At 41.9% G+C, this 16399-nt stretch overlaps 1 protein-coding gene across 5 annotated transcripts in view; it reads right to left on the bottom strand.

Moving 5' to 3' along the window:
* The window catches only part of adcy2b (adenylate cyclase 2b (brain)), a 627652-nt gene that overhangs the window by 96155 nt on the left and 515098 nt on the right, over nucleotides 1–16399 (bottom strand). For all 5 annotated transcript variants that reach the window (XM_087986815.1, XM_087986818.1, XM_043689618.2 and 2 more), the window contains 2 exons: nucleotides 9752–9795; nucleotides 473–553 (listed from right to left, as the gene is read on the bottom strand). In XM_087986815.1, coding sequence (XP_087842941.1) covers nucleotides 473–553; nucleotides 9752–9795 — 125 coding nt within the window. The remainder of the gene's footprint in view (nucleotides 1–472; nucleotides 554–9751; nucleotides 9796–16399) is intronic.

Consider the following 16399-nt stretch of genomic DNA (forward strand, 5'->3'; position numbering starts at 1 on the left):
GAGTACAAAATTCTGTAACAATTTCCATGGTGATTGATTTTATAGGAATACAGATCTCAACAGTCATTGCTTAATTTGTATGGCATAGGCAAAATATTTCAGGTGCTCCCTTCATTTTAGGGACAAGTAAATGATCTCAGATGGATAGATTCTATATGGTGTAAACATGCTCTCTGTTGGGAAAATGGCTATATGATTGTGCACTCATATTTGAGAATCAGCCGCACCGTGATGAGTTTCTTTTTCATCTTCTTACACTAATGTTTACTTTTCCATGTAATTCATTATTAGAGATGATGAGATGGGCAGCATTAAAGTTTCTACACAGTTATCAAAGATACGCTTACCATCTCAGGTACAGACTTACAGTAAGTTGTTTGACACCAATGTTTAATTCTAAAATTTTAAATTATGAATCTGTCCATCTCCTCTACCTTCGAGGCAATACTTATCTTCTGAAATGCAAACTTACTTTTGTGAATTAATTCCATCAATAGCTCTAATCATTCTCTCATTTAATTCCTCCTCGAATCTCCTTTTCTGTGACTTTGTTCTGAAACAGTAAAAATTATTTTCTGTTAATGCGCAGTATGGAATACGTTTAATGAAGCAAATTTAAAACCAGACATTTGAGAGAAAGGTTCTGAGCATTTCCGTTATGTTTTCTTTATCATCATCACATGCAAAAAATATTTGGCATGTGGTTGACATACAAAGGACTTGAAATTATGTTCAAAGTTTGTGAGAAGATTTGTAACTCGGGTGCTCGTTGAAATTATGTTCTAGGCTAACGAGAGCCATAACATCAAAGATGAGGGAGGAACTAGATACATCAAGTTTTTAACTGTGCTGCTAGTTTATTTATGGCTTTTACAAAGGAGTACAACCTTTGCCAGTTAAAGGTGTGTGCATTTGGGGAGGTGGGGTATGTGGAGGAGGTAGATTGGTTGTTTGGACTTAGAAAAAAAAACATTGGAATTGCAAGGAGATTCATCTGATCTGCAGTCAAAATGGACACTATTTACAGTCAACGCCTTGTGCCTGGTAAGTAGTGATGGTTTGACCAATGGCATGTTGAAATATCAGGGTTTCAGGAGTCAATGTGTATAAATGTTTAAGACGTTCATATGAAACGTCACTTGGCTAATTTGATGGAGATGTCAGCATGTAACAACAGATAGTTAACGCCTCCCCTAAACTGTGGTAAAGGGATTTCATATAGAAACATGAGTAGGCCATTCAGCCCCTCAAACCTGTTCTGGCATTTAATGTGATCATGGCTAATCTGTGGCCTAACTCCATATACCTGTATTTGGCCCATAGCTCTTAATACTTTGGCTTAACTAAACCTTCTGTCTCTCAGATTTAAAACTAACAACTGATCTATGAATGTATAACGATACTGCTCTTTTAACAAGGTTATGTTGTCTTTGTTGTTTTCCCAGAGTGGTCATAAAGACAGAGATGCTGATACATCTGGGTTTATCCACTTGAAGAAGATTTTAGATTTAATAAAGAAACACTTGTACAATGCAAGGGGAATGACCAGTTCTCCTAACTCATGCTGATCCTGCACCCCCCCACCCCATCGCCCTCTCTCTCTGACATCTCTCCTGTAAAAACCTGTGTTTGAATTTACTTTTTTTGGCAAGGGGGTGTTTATGGGACGTTGCAAGTATTTGGAACAGCATCATTAAGTTGTGACAGAGTTGATTGGCTTTTCAAATAGTTACGTTATTCTAAATTCGGTTTTCTTTTGTTTGTGTATAAATAAATCTTGTACTGTTTAAAACTGAGTGGTTGGGCCAGCTGCATCACTCCCAGAATATCCACTACACACCTGCTTAAAACAACAAGAAAAATCAGGGTCAGGGCTACCTTCTTGAAATGTTTTGAGGGTGTCTGGCCCGGTCCAGATTGGGGGCTCTTTGAGGGATTTGTTCTATAGTTCCAAACTGGGATGAAGATTGTTGGACTTGAAGGCAGCGAGTGGAAGGTGTGAGTGTTTTTTTGTTCTAGGGTGTTGATTTTGGTTGGATTAAACAGTGCATGGGATAGCAATGGCTGTTTTAGTTACCAAGAGTTTTCTGGGGCTGGAAGATGTGACTTTGGGGTTTTTTGCAAAAGGTGAACAAGTAAAAGTTGCTGGCATTGACAGTCAAGCTGGCGTTGGAGCTGCCTCCTTCCGTGAGGAGAGGAGAGATAATTACAGCAATAGCTCAGCATCTACATTTGATGGAAACGCCATCAGAATCTTTAGAGATGGCGGGGGGAGAGCAACAGAAATGAAACTGTTTGAATTATGATTAAAAACAGAGGAAAGAGAAAAAGAATGAATCTCTTTAGCAAAAAAAAAGAAGAGAGGGAGGAAAAGACGAAAGAGAGAGAGGTTGAACTTCAGAAAATAGTACTTAGACAGGAACATCAGCTTAAAAGGATGGAGATGAAGGCTGAAGGTAAGCTTGATGAGGAAGAGAGTGAGGATGAGCAAACCCACAGTAGCCAAAGGCCTGGTGAGGATCTGTTGAAATACCAAAGAATAAAATAGAATACCATAGAATGCCTAAAGTGTGGAAACAGGCCATTTGGCCCAACAAGTCCACATTGACCCTCCAAAGAGAATCCCACCCAGACCTATCCCTCTATCCAGTCATCCTGTATTTCCCAAGGCTAATGTACATCCCAGAACACCAAGGGCAATTTAACATGGCCCATCCACCTAACCTGTACATCTTTGGACTGTGGGAGGAAACCAGAGTACCTGGAGGAAACCCATGCAGGGAGAATGTGCAAACTGCACACGGACAGTTGCCTGAGGCTGGAATCAAACTCGGGTCCCTGGCGTTGTAAGGCAGCAGTGCTAACCACTGAGCCAATGTGCCACCCTTTATATATTCACACATTGTCTAAATTTGATGAGAAGGATGTGGAAATCTTTTTCATCTCATTTGGAAAGGTGGCTAAACAAATGCAATGGCCAGTGACCATGTGGGTTTTGTTGATCCAAACAAAACTTGTAGGTAGAGCTAGTGAGGTATTTGCATCACTATCAGAGGAGGTATTGGGCGTATAAGGTGGTGAAGAAAGCCCTCTTAAGTGCATATGAGCTTGTGCCAGAAGCCTACAAACAACATTTCAGGAAGCTAAGGAGGGACCCTGGTCAAACCTACATTGAATTTGAAAGGATCATACAAAGTAATTTTGATAGGTGAATAAGGGCATTAAAAATAGACCAAACCTATGACGCTCTTAGAGAGACAACTATTTTGGAAGAGTTTAGAAATTCACTTCCTGAGGTAGTGAGAACTCATGTGGAAGAGCAAAGAAATAAAACAACAAGATTGGCAGCTGATGATTATGAGTTGGTTCATAAATCAAAGTTTGGCGTCCAACATCAGTTTCAACCAGTGAGGGATAGAAACTGGGGAAAGAGAAATCCTCACATGGTAAGGGAAAGGTAGATCTTGGTGAAGATCATAAGAATACCTTACCACAGGGTAAAAAGGAAACCCTTGAAGGGGAAAGAGAAGTTAAAAAGCTTCGGTGTTTTCACTGCAATAAAGTAAGCCACATGAAATCACAGTGTTGGTGGGTTAGGAAAAGCGCGAGGAATCCAGATGTAGGAAAGCAGGATAAGCCAGTGAGTTTTATTGGAGTGGAGGCTAAAAAGCTGCACCAGAATGTACAAGCTAGTCGGATGTTGGTTAAGGAGGAAGTGTCAGATCTTCTTAAACCATATACTTGCAAAGGTAAAGTTTACTCGCATAGGCTGGGAGCAGCAGGTAAAGAGGTTACAATATTAGGATATACAGGATCCTTTCAATCTTTGATGTTGAAAGATGAGGCAATATATATTTCTGAAGGACTATTGCTAGAAGAAGTGCTAGTACTTGGAATTCATGTTGAGACAAGAAGTGGTCAATTGTGTAGAGTGAGGTAAGAGTGTTCCAGTGAAGAGTGGAGAAGTTGTGGTAGGAGTACTGGACAAACTCTGAGCTCCAGGAATACAATTTGCCCTTGCTAATAATTTAGTTGGTTCAGAGATGGGAGTGCTGCTTACTGTGGTTGAAATGCCAATGGAAACTCAGCCAACTGAACTATTGCAGGAAGCATATCCTGGGATTTTTCCTGCGTGGTAACGAGGTCACAAAGTCACCAGTTGAAACAGGACAGATCAAAGAGTACAGATAAGGAAGTTGAAGTGGAGTACGCAGAGATCCTGTTTGATCAAATGGTTGAGACAAACCAGGAGCAGATAGATGACAAAGCAGACATCTGTAGTTCAGAGAACTTAACTGACTTACAGCAGAAAGTTAAAAAAACTAAACCAATTGAATAAAAAAAAATACACGGAAAAAGAATCTAGATGTATCCCAGTATACTATCTTAAAAATGATGTCTTAATGAGGAAATGAAGACCATCATACATTCAGGCAGATGAGAAATGGGCAGAAGTTCATCAAGTCGTATTGCCAGTGGGTTGTAGAAAGGAGGTGTTGTGGGTATCACATGAACTACTAGTAGGAAGTCTCTTAGGGGTAAGAAAAACCTAAGCTAAAATACAAAAACATTTTTACTGGCCTGAACAAGGATGTGGTTGAATTTTGTCAGACATGCCATACATGTCAGGTAATTGTAAAACCACAGGCAGTAATAAAACCTGCACCTTTAATACCTCTTCCTGCATGTGAGGAACATTTTACAAGAGTCTTAATTGATTGCATAGGATGCCTAAAACAAAATGTGGAAATCAGTGTTTGGTAACAATAACGGATGTGTCCATTAGATTTCCAGAGGCCATTCCATTATGCAATATCACAGCTAAAAGGATTGAAGAGGAGTTACTCAAACTTTTCACTAGATATGGACTACCCACGGTGATACAATCAGATCAAGGGTCAAACTTCACATCAAAATTATTCATGGAAGTTATGGACAGCTTAGGAATAAAACAATTCAAATCTACTGCACACCATCCAGAACAGCAGGGAGTGCTAGAAAGGTGGCATCAGACATTAAAGACCATATTGAGGGCTTATAGTCAAGACGATCCAGATGATTGGAATAAAGGAATTCTGTTTGTACTTTTTGCCATCAGTGATGCACCAAATGAATCGACCAAATCCAGTTCATTTGAATCAGTTTTGGGGCAAGAAGTAAGAGGACCACTAAAATTGAGTAAGGAGAAATTGGTAAGTCATAATTCAGAGACCACATATTTGGACTATGAGTCAGAATTTAGGGAATGATTAAATAGAGCAGGGGAGTTGGCTGGACAGCATTTAAAAGCACCACAGCATACAATGAAACGGGAAGTAGACAAGAAATCAAAAACTTGCAATTTTGCTATTGGGGCTAAGGTGTTAGTGTTACTTCCAGTGATAGGTGAACCTCTAAAAGCAAGGTTTAGTGGACCCCATCAAATCGAAAGGAGATTGAGTGAGGTGAACTATTTGATAAGGACTCCAGACAGAAAGAAATCTCACGGAGTGTGTCATGTCAATATGCTCAAAAGGTATTTTGACAGAGAAGGAAAGCAAGAGGAGAAGGTGTTATTGATTACAACAGAGGGAAGAACCAAGTTCAGAAGATTCTGAATTGGACATTCCCCAAATTAAATTGGGCAATGAGGAAGTTGTCAAAAATTGGGACAAATTATTGTGTTAACTTCCAGAGGAAAATTGAAATGACTGGAAAGAGTTATTAATAACACATGGGGAGGTATATGGAAATAAGCGGAGAGATACTAATCTAATTATGCAAGGTACAAGTATAGGAGATGCTGTTCCGATTAAGCAACATCCTTATAGGCATAACCCTCTAAAGTTGGCACAGGAGATTCAAAAGGAGATTGAACACATGCTCTAAGATGTCATAATCCAATTGTGTTACAGTGACTGGAGCTCACTCATAGTAATAGTGCCAAAATCAGATGGTACCCAACGGTTATGTGTGGACTATCGCAAAGTCAATGCAGTTACAAAATTTGATGCGTATCCGATTCCATGTTTGGAAGACTATGTTGAAAAGGTGGGACAAGCAACTTATATTTCTAAGATGGACTTGCTCAGAGGATACTGGCAGGGCACCTTCGTCAGAAAGAGCGAAGACAATTTCGGCTTTCGTAATGCCGAGTGGACTGTTTCAATTTAAAGTCAAGCCTGTTTGGTATGAAAATGCGCCCACCACATTTCAAAGACCAAACAATAAGGTCATTTCTGGATTACCCAATTGTGTCATACATATTGATGACCTGGCGATTTTTAGTCACAGATGAAAAGAACATTTGCAACATTTATTATTATTGTTTGATTGACTTCGGGAGGCAGGCTTAGTGATAAACCTGGTTAAAAGTGAATTTGCCAAAGTCCAAGTCACCTTCCTGGGCTATGTTATTGGACATGGACAAATGGCTCTATGGAATGCAAAAACAAAGGTAATTGGGGAGTTTCCCATACCATCGACAAAAAGAGCAGTACTACGGTTCCTGGGATTTTATTGGAAATTTGTACCAAACTTTAGCAGTGTGGCTGCTCCACTCACTGAATTACTAAAGAAAGGCAAGAGGTTTCAGTGGGCAGCAGACTGTCAGAAGGCATTTGACAGCCTGAAAGTTCTGTTAATCACTGCCTCAATATTACCCACACTTAATTATGCAAGGGTTTTCGAGGTGGCTATTGATGCAATTGGTGTGGGTGTTGGAGCTGTACTCTTACAGGAAGACAACGGGAAGATGGAAAGACCTATTGGGTATTTCTCCAGGAAACTGAACATTCATCAACAGAAATATTTAACAGTTGAGAACAAGACGTGGTGTTGGCATTACAACATTTCAATGTTTATTTACCAGTAGTGTATATCTGACACAATCACGTATACTGATCATAACCCATTGAGGCTTGTGGAGAAATTTAAGGACAAAAAATCCAGACTGTTTAAACGGCGCTTGTGGTTATAGCCATTCAATTTGAAATTTGTGCATGTGGCAGGATGAGAAAACGTGATTGCCAACACATTGTCGAGACTTGGATGTAAAATGGTGATGTTCGGTGGCAAGACTAAATGGACAACCAGGATATAATGGTGCATGTTTACATATTTACAGTGAATATAATATGCGTGTGTGTTTTGGTGGACTAACAGTGTAAGATTAAGAGGTTTTAAAATTAAGCAATCTTTCAATATTGATGGTTCATTTTTTAAGGGGGAGGTGTGACGATGCTGCTCCTTTAACAAGGTAATGTTATCCTTGGGTATTTTTTTCCAGAGAGGTTGTAAATACAGAGGTTCTGATATGTCTGGATTTATCTACTTGAAGAAGCTTTTAAGTTTAAAAGAAACACTTGTACAATGAAAGGGAAACGGGCAGTTCTCCCAGCTTAGCTTTTCTCTGGTTTAGATTGGTTTTAGCAGTCTGGCCGTTTTGCAGCTGCTGGTCAAGGTTTAACTGGAAACCCAGAGAAGCTGCTAGACCCAAAGAAACAGCCCCATGCTGATTCCAGCCACCTCTCTCTCTCTAGCATCTCTCCTGTAAGAAGCTGTGTTTGAATTTACCTTTTTTGCTATGGGGGCATTTATGGAGATATTGCAAGTATTTGAAATAGCATCATTAAGTTGGGATAGAGTTGACTGAATGTTCAAATAGTTACATTTTTCTAAATTCGGTTTACTTATTTTCGTGTTTAAATAAATTCCGTTTTGTTTATAAATCCGTGGTGGGGGCCAACTGCATCACTCCTGGCACATACACTTTTCACCTGCTTAAAACAACTAGAAAAGTTATGGTCTGGGCTACCTTCTTGAAATGTTTGAGGTGATCTGACCTGGTCCATAACAAATATGCAAACAGTTCCTGCACTCACACTATTACTAGCACAATCTCAGAGCTAGTGTTCCAAAACTTCAGAAATACACAGATGAAAATAGATGGCTTTCACAGTGATATCAGGAAAATTGTCTTTTGAGAAAGTGGCCCAGATTTTCTGTTCAGCGGTGGGGCAGCCCACAGAGAGTTTTGCACACTTACTCTTTTTGCACTCTTCTATCAGAACTTCTGATTTGGATTAATATAGCACCCACTTAGGACACTGATGGTTGTAGGAGAGGACACACAAACAGGAGCAGCACAGGGGACATGCCCCACATCAGCTGTACATTTTTAAAGATGTCAATGGTTTTCAGTGACTGAGTGAGGAAGCAGGTGAGTAATTGAAAGATTGAGTGGGAACGTGTATCGTTGTCAAAGATAATTGTGGTGAGTCTGTTGGGAGGTGGACTGTTGGGTTGGGGGGGGACTGGTGATCGCGTTGAGGGCCATGGTCAGGTTTGGTGAGGAGGTATATTTCGTTCACAGATTATTAAGTCGAGAAGAAAACTTGGTCATGTTTGAGGGAGCAAATTGGGTCAGACCGGCAACTTCATGGATCTAATTGGGTAGAGGAATCTGAAGGGTAGTTGGGGTGTGGAATGGGAATGCTATGTGTGTGGTATGTTGTGTTGAGTCACACTTTCAATCACTGAGTTACACCAAAAATTAAACTGTGTTTTTCTTTCAGGGTAAACATCAATGTAATAGACCTGCATGTAGTCCATGTCTTGAATATTCCAAGGAGTGGCAATCATAGTCAGGTTGCCACTCTGCTCATATTTTATGTATTAGTACTGGACTCTGCTATTCCAGCTAAGATTTCAGCCCTGAAAATGTGTTGCTGGAAAAGCACAGCAGGTCAGGCAGCATCCAAGGAGCAGGAGAATAGACGCTTCGGGCATGAGCTCTTCTTCAAGAATTCCTGAAGAAGGGCTTATGCCCGAAACGTCGATTCTCCTGCTCCTTGAATGCTGCCTGACCTGCTGCGCTTTTCCAGCAACACATTTTCAGCTCTGATCTCCAGCATCTGCAGTCCTCACTTTCTCCTAGAATATTTCAGTCCTAGCTCCTTCAGAAATGGGGAGTTTAGCTAAAATCACCAATATACCCTCGTAGTGCAGGATAATCTAGACAGGACAATCCATGCTTCCTCTTGTAGCAATCGGTCACCCTGAGATTTAAGTGTCCAGTAACATTGTCAGACTTTGACATGGGCTACGAGTAAGTAATATGCAAGGTAAATGTGGGGTTAGGGTAGCAGATCCGTGAGGAGTTACAGTGCATGTATGGCTTCAGGTGGGTAAGGTGCCAGGGAAGTGTTGGAGTGTTTGGAGGTGGTGTGGGGATGTTGTCTGGACCAGTGAGGCTTCATGCCAGTGGGGCTTTAGGCCAATAGGTTCTGGGGTGATGGTGGGGAAATTTAGTTGGTGGGAGGGGATTGTGGCTGTCAGGGTCCCAGGCTGTAAGGGGTCAGGAGAAGTGTAGTTTTGGTGTGTGTGTGGCTCCAGATGCAGGGCAAATGCCCGATTAAATCTTCAATTTCCTGCAATTCCCATAAAATGTGCTGCATCGGGGATTCTAAGCTCCTGACATGCAACACGCATCTGTGCTGCTCCAATGACCAATTGGCCATCAGACGATCTGGACCCATGTTTTCAATAGTGAGGTCTGTAAAACACATTTGCATGGTGTTCAGGGTAGCACAATAGCCCCATCAGAAATTTAAACTCCCTGAGCAGTTACAGCATTTGTACATACTTCAGGATTTCCGATGAGACCTAAAGAGTAATAGCAACTTAAGTTTAATCTATCCTCACTCCAGTACTAGCAGATCTAGGCCACAGAACTCAAAATTGTATATGAAGAAGGACATCAGACACCAACCTTTCTGTGCGTCGATGGAAATGGTACTGAACCATGGGTACATCCTGTAAAAATGGAATATCATTTGATCATTGTTATCTTGAAAATAAAAATCAAAACAGTAACAAAACACCACTTTGCCACACATTTGACATAATTTCACTGTGTTTTTTCAAAATATTCTCATCCCTCTGGGGCTGAAATTTATGGAATCTGAAATTTGAGGCAGCACTCAGATTTATTTTTTTTTTACTTCATGCAACATCCCAACTTTCTACAGGGAAGAGCTAGGTGAGCTGACTGGTGAGTATACCTGTGGGTGCTCAGGAATATGAATGGAACCTATCAATTATGATCCCAATAGGCCAAACAGAGCTAGTATGGCCTCCACTTAGGGATTAGTAAGACTTGATTACTGTACTGGAGAAAAGTAAATCATTGTCGAAGGATTAAATTAACTATGCAAAGTAGCCAGTTGCATTGTTAGGAACATTAACAAAAAGCAGCTTTAATTTTCCCTTTAAACTTTTCTGGGCTTCACTCCCACAACTGATCTTGCATTGTGCTCTTCAAACTTCCTGCCACATGTTACTACAGCATCTATATAGGGGCACACTGATATTTTAATAATGTTACTATTTCGTAGCATGGGGCAGGCCTTACATTGATAGACAATGGCAGACTGGCGTTATTTTCCATTGTACTGCTACTGCCATGGCAGCCACTGGTTAGTGGAGTTCCACAGGGGTCAGTGTTGGGGCCACAACTATTCACATTATACATTAACAATCTGAACAAAGGAACTGAGTGCATTGTTGATATGTTTGCAGATGACACAAAGATAGGTGGACGAGTTGAGGGAGCAGGGAGACTACAGAAGGATAGGGACAGACCAAGGGAGTGGGCAAAGAAGTGGTAGATGAAATACAATGTGGAAAAGTGTAATTTTCTAAGTGGGGCAAACCTTCAGAAATCTGAACCACAAAGGGACTTAGGCGTTCGAATTCAGGATTTTCTTCCGGTTAACTTGTGGGTTCAGTTGGCAGATGGGAAGGCAAATGCGATGTTAGGATTCATTTCAGGAGGGTTGGAATGTACTCCTATGGCTGTACAAAGCTCTGGTCAGACTGCATTTGGCATATTGTGAGCAGTTTTGGGCTCCATATCTAACAAAGGATATGCTGGCCTTGGAGGGGGTTCAGAGAAGGTTCATAAGAATAATCCCAGGTATGAAGGGCTTGTCATATGAGGAATGATTGAGGACTCTGGTTCTCTACTTGATGCAGTTTAGAAGGATGATGATAGGATCTCACTGAAACTTATAAAATACTGAGAGGCTCGGAGAGAATGGACATGGAGAAGATGTTTTCACTTTTAGAAGCGACCAGGACCCCAGAGCACAGCCTCAAGAGTAAAAGCATGGCCCTTTGGAATGGGATGAGGAGGAATTTCTTTAGCCAGAGGATGGTGAATCTGTGAAATTGATTGCCACAAAAGGTTGTGGAGGCCAAGTCACTCAGTATCTTTAAGACAAAGATGGGTAGGTTCTTGAGTCATAAGGGGACCAAGGATTACAGGGAGAAGGTAGGAGAATATGATTGAGAAACATATCGGCCATGATCAAAAGGCAGAATGGACTCATTGTGCTGAACGTCCTAGTTCTGCTCCTGTAACTCATGACCTTATAGTGTTGGAATTTAAGCTTCTATTTCTCAGTCCGACCTGGATGTTTCCATTTTGCAATAATCATTGATTATAGCCACATGATCCATAAACTGGTTTTTGTTTTGAATTCAATTGGAATCACCATTATTTTGCCGATCCTCTTATTTTTAAAATTGGATTTCATGTTCTCTCTGCCCCAAACCCCTCAACCTATGCTCTGCATTAATCACCAAGTAGGTAACCAACATACGATAAAGCTACTAATTTTCCATTCATCCCTATATTATGTTTTGTGTATGGGATTCATAAATGGGATGCATGGTGGCTCAGTGGTTAGCACTGCTGCCTCACAGTGCCAGGACCCAGATTTGACTTTAGGCTCGGGTGACTGAGTGTGCGGAATTTGCACATTCTCCCTGTGCCCGCATAAGTTTTCTCTAGGTGCTGCGGTTTCCTCCCATAGTACATGCAGGTCAGGTGAATTGGCTATGCTAATTCACCTGACAGGGTACAGGGATGTGTAGGTTAGGCACATTAGTCAAGGGAAATGGGTGGGTGAATGGATATGGTGGGATACTCTTCGGAGAGTCAGTGTGGACTTATTGGGTCTAATGGCCTGTTTCCATACTGCAGGGATTCTATCATTCTATGAAAGCTCACATCCAATCACTTCACAGCACAAATAGAAGCCTGCTGTTACCAAAATGAGGTGGCACATCAGTCAGCTCATGTATTTATAGTTTTCAGCGACTCAGTAGATTTAAATTCATTTCATCTTATATTATTTCTAGCTGTCCAGATGAGCAACAGAATTTATAAGAAAAGACAAATGAGCCTCGACAATCCTTGTAGTTAAATGTCATCCTGTACTTCTTAAATATTTTAGGTTGACTCTTAAGTAAATTTCTCTTAAAAGCTTATCAATATAATTTTTAATGGTTAGTATTTCTCTCATTGTACTCTTAGGCTTCAGAATATGCTAACTAATAATATAGCAGGAAGATTAAAATGCAGGCACTATGGCTGGAATTTTAGGACCAATTGTGTGTTGTTGAGGTAGTTGTGAATCCAAAATACGTGCACTGGCAGCATGAGGTATCCTGACACTCTTCTCAGTGCCTGACACACACACACTGAGATTGGGGGAGGACATCGTTGATCTCAAGCAATCTGATTAAGCTGGTTAAGATGTTCCTCAAACATTTCTCAATGTGAGGTGGGAGGGTGGTGTGTGGAATTTTCACAGAAGTGCAAGGGTTGCACTGCTTGTGTTGGACAGACTGGGTTAAAGGAGGCTGGTACGCAGCAGGGAGCCAGAACGTTCATGCAGGGAATTACCTAAAAAGATTGAAAGGTGTATAAGGGACAGGCCATTGACAAACAGGTGTCCTGGGTGTAGTACAGAGGGTGTAGAGAATGAGCAGTAAGTGTACAGACAGTGTGGGAGTGCGTGGAGAATGAGCAGTAAGTGCACAAACAGTGTGGGGGATGTGGAGAATGAGCAGTAAGTGTACAGACAGTGTGGGAGTGCGTGGAGAATGAGCAGTAAGTGCACAAACAGTGTGGGGGATGTGGAGAATGAGCAGTAAGTGTACAGACAGTGTGGGATTGTGTGGAGAATGAGCAGTAAGTGCACAGACAGTGTGGGGGATGTGGAGAATGAGCAGAAAATGCACAGACAGTGTGGGGGATGTGGAGAATGAGCAGTAAGTGTACAGACAGTGTGGGGGATGTGGAGAATGAGCAGTAAGTGTACAGACAGTGTGGGGGATGTGGAGAATGAGCAGTAAGTGTACAGACAGTGTGGGAGATGTGGAGAATGAGCAGTAAGTGTACAGACAGTGTGGGATTGTGTGGAGAATGAGCAGAAAGTGTACAGACAGTGTGGGGGATGTGGAGAATGAGCAGAAAATGCACAGACAGTGTGGGGGATGTGGAGAATGAGCATTAAGTGTACAGACAGTGTGGGGGATGTGGAGAATGAGCAGTAAGTGTACAGACAGTGTGGGAGATGTGGAGAATGAGCAGTAAGTGTACAGACAGTGTGGGAGATGTGGAGAATGAGCAGAAAGTTTATAGACAGTGTGGGGGATGTGGAGAATGAGCAGAAAGTGTACAGACAGTGTCGAGAATGTGCAGAATGAGCAGAAAGTGTACAGACAGTGTGGGGGATGTGGAGAATGAGCAGTAAGTGTACAGACAGTGTGAGGGATGTGGAGAATGAGCAGAAAGTTTATAGACAGTGTGGGGGATGTGGAGAATGAGCAGTAAGTGTACAGACAGTGTGGGGGATGTGGAGCATGAGCAGAAAGTTTATAGACAGTGTCGGGAATGTGCAGAATGAGCAGAAAGTGTACAGACAGCGTGGGGGATATGGAGAATGAACAGTAAGTGTATGGGCAATGTGGGGGAGGATGTGAAGAATGAGTAGGAAGTGTACAGTGTGGGGAACGTGGAGAATGAACAGTAAGTGTATAGGCAGTGTGGCGGAGTGTGTGGATAAAGAGTAGTGTACAATGTGTGAGGGGGCATGGAGAATGAACAGGAACAAACGTTGGAATGTAGAGAATGAGCAGTTCCGCAAACTTGACAATTGGGCAGCTATCTGACCACTTAAGAAGAAGCAACTAGCAATAAAGAGGAGCGGCACGGTGGCTCAGTGGTTAGCACTGCTGCCTCATAGTGCCAGCGTCCCAGGTTCAATTCCAGCCTCGGACGACTGGCTGCATGGAGTTTGCACATTCTCCTTGTGCCTGCGTGAGTTTTCTCCAGGTGCTCTGGTTTCCTCCCACAGTCCAAAAATGTGCAGGTCAGGTGAAGTGGCCATGCTAAATTGCCCATAGTGTTAGATGAATTAGTCAGGAGGAAATGGGTCTGGGTGGGTTACTCTTCAGAGGGTCGGCGTGGACTGGTTGGGCCGAAGGGCCTGTTTCAACACTGTAGGGAATCTAATCATCTTTTGGGTTCAGTTGTGATTGAGCATCAGGACGGCAGAAGAAAGGGACAAGGGGCAGAGAGCACTTAGAGGCCATACCCTTCACACTGGATCTACCAGTGATGATAAATCTACATAGGATGACCAAAACCAGTGGCACAAGATTATTCAACTCACCAAGCAGATGGTCATAGTGATAAATGGTAAGGACCATTCTAGATACAAGTATTCAGGTTAGAATTGGTGGTGACGTGGGAAAAGATGGGTTGATTAGAAGTCAATGTGGATGTCTTAAGGGGAAAATAATTAACTAACTTCCTTGAGTTTTTTTAAAGTGGTTGCAGAATGGGCCAATAGGGTAACACTCTTTTCTATTCATTTTCCATGCCCCCTCACACATTGTACACTGCTCATTCTCCACATCCCCCACACTGTCTGTACACTTACTGCTCATTCTGCACATCCCCCACACTTACTGTTCATTATCCACATCCCCCCACACTGTCTGTACACTTGCTGCTTATTCTCCACACACTCGCCCACACTGTCTGTACACTTACTGCTCATTCTGCACACACTCCTCCACACTGTCTGTACACTTACTGTTCATTCTCCACACTCCCCCACACTGTCTGTACACTTACTGTTCATTCTCCACACACTCCACCACTCTATCTGTACACTTACTGCTCATTCTCCACATCCCCCACACTGTCTGTACACTTACTGTTCATTCTCCACACACTCCACCACTCTGTCTGTACACTTACTGCTCATTCTCCACATTCCCCCACACTGTCTGTACACTTACTGCTCATTCTCCACATCCCCCACACTGTCTGTACACTTACTGCTCATTCTCCACACTCTCCCACACTGTCTGTGTCTGGAAGTATTCATGGACTTCCAGAAGGTGTTTGATATAATGCCACACAACAGGCTTGTGAGCAAAGTTGTAGGTCACAGAATAAAAGGAACGGTTGCAAGATGGGTATGGAACTGACTGAGTGAAAAGAAACAGAAGATCATGGTCAATAGATGTTTTTTGGATTGGAGGAAGATGTTAGTGGGATAGTATTGGGATCCTTGCTTTACCTGAACTCATATTAATCTCGGTGCGAAGGGGACAACTTCAAAATCTGCAGATTTTATGGAATATGGAAGAATTGTAACATGTGAGGAAGACAGCCTAGAATGCCAATAGGTCAGTGAAAGGGACAGATAGGTGACACATGAGGTTCAATGCAGAGAAGTGTGAGCTGGTGCATTTTAGTAGGAAGAACGTCGAAATACAATAAGAAATAAGGGCTTCAATTCTGAGGGGAGTGCAAGCACGAGGGACCTCGGCTTATCCATGCACAGATATGAAAGGTAACAGGACAGGTTGACAGAGCAATTAATAAAGCACACAATATCCTTGGCTTTATTAATAGGAAGCATCAAACACAAAACCAACGAGGCGATGTTAAATTTGTACAAGACACTTGGTAGATCTCAGCTGGAGTATTGTGCACAGTTTTGGGTACCACATTATAGGAAGGATGTGGGCGCATCAGAGAGTGAGCAGACATGATATATAAGAATTGTCTCAGAGATCAGAAATTTCAGTTATGAGGATAGACTGAAGACATTGAGACTGTTCTCCTTGGATAGATGAAGGTTAAAAGGAACTCTGATAAAAGTTTTCAAAATTGTCAGGGGGCTGGATACAAAAGATAGGGAGAAACTATTCCTGCGCATAAAAGATCAAGAACCAGAGGGTATGAATTTAAAACGATTTGCAAAAGATGCAAATGTGAGATGAGAAAAAACAACATTTTCACACAGTGAGTATTTTGGATATGGAATGCACTGCCTGGAAGTGAGGTGGAAGCAGGTTCATTTGAAACATTCCGAAGGGTGTTGGATGATTACTGGACATAAATAATGTGCAAAAGTAAGGGGAAAATCAGAAGATTGGCAGGAAGACTTGGTACAGACACAATGAGCTGAACTGACCTCCTCTGTGGTTTGTCCCCTCATCATGAAAACCTTGCATCTCACAGAATGGTTCGCCGTATCTTGCCAGT

This window comes from Chiloscyllium plagiosum, unplaced genomic scaffold (assembly GCF_037043375.1).
Source record: "Chiloscyllium plagiosum isolate Xiang-an unplaced genomic scaffold, Cpla_swu_hap1 HiC_scaffold_5, whole genome shotgun sequence".
In the NCBI taxonomy this organism is placed as follows: Eukaryota; Metazoa; Chordata; class Chondrichthyes; order Orectolobiformes; family Hemiscylliidae; genus Chiloscyllium; species Chiloscyllium plagiosum.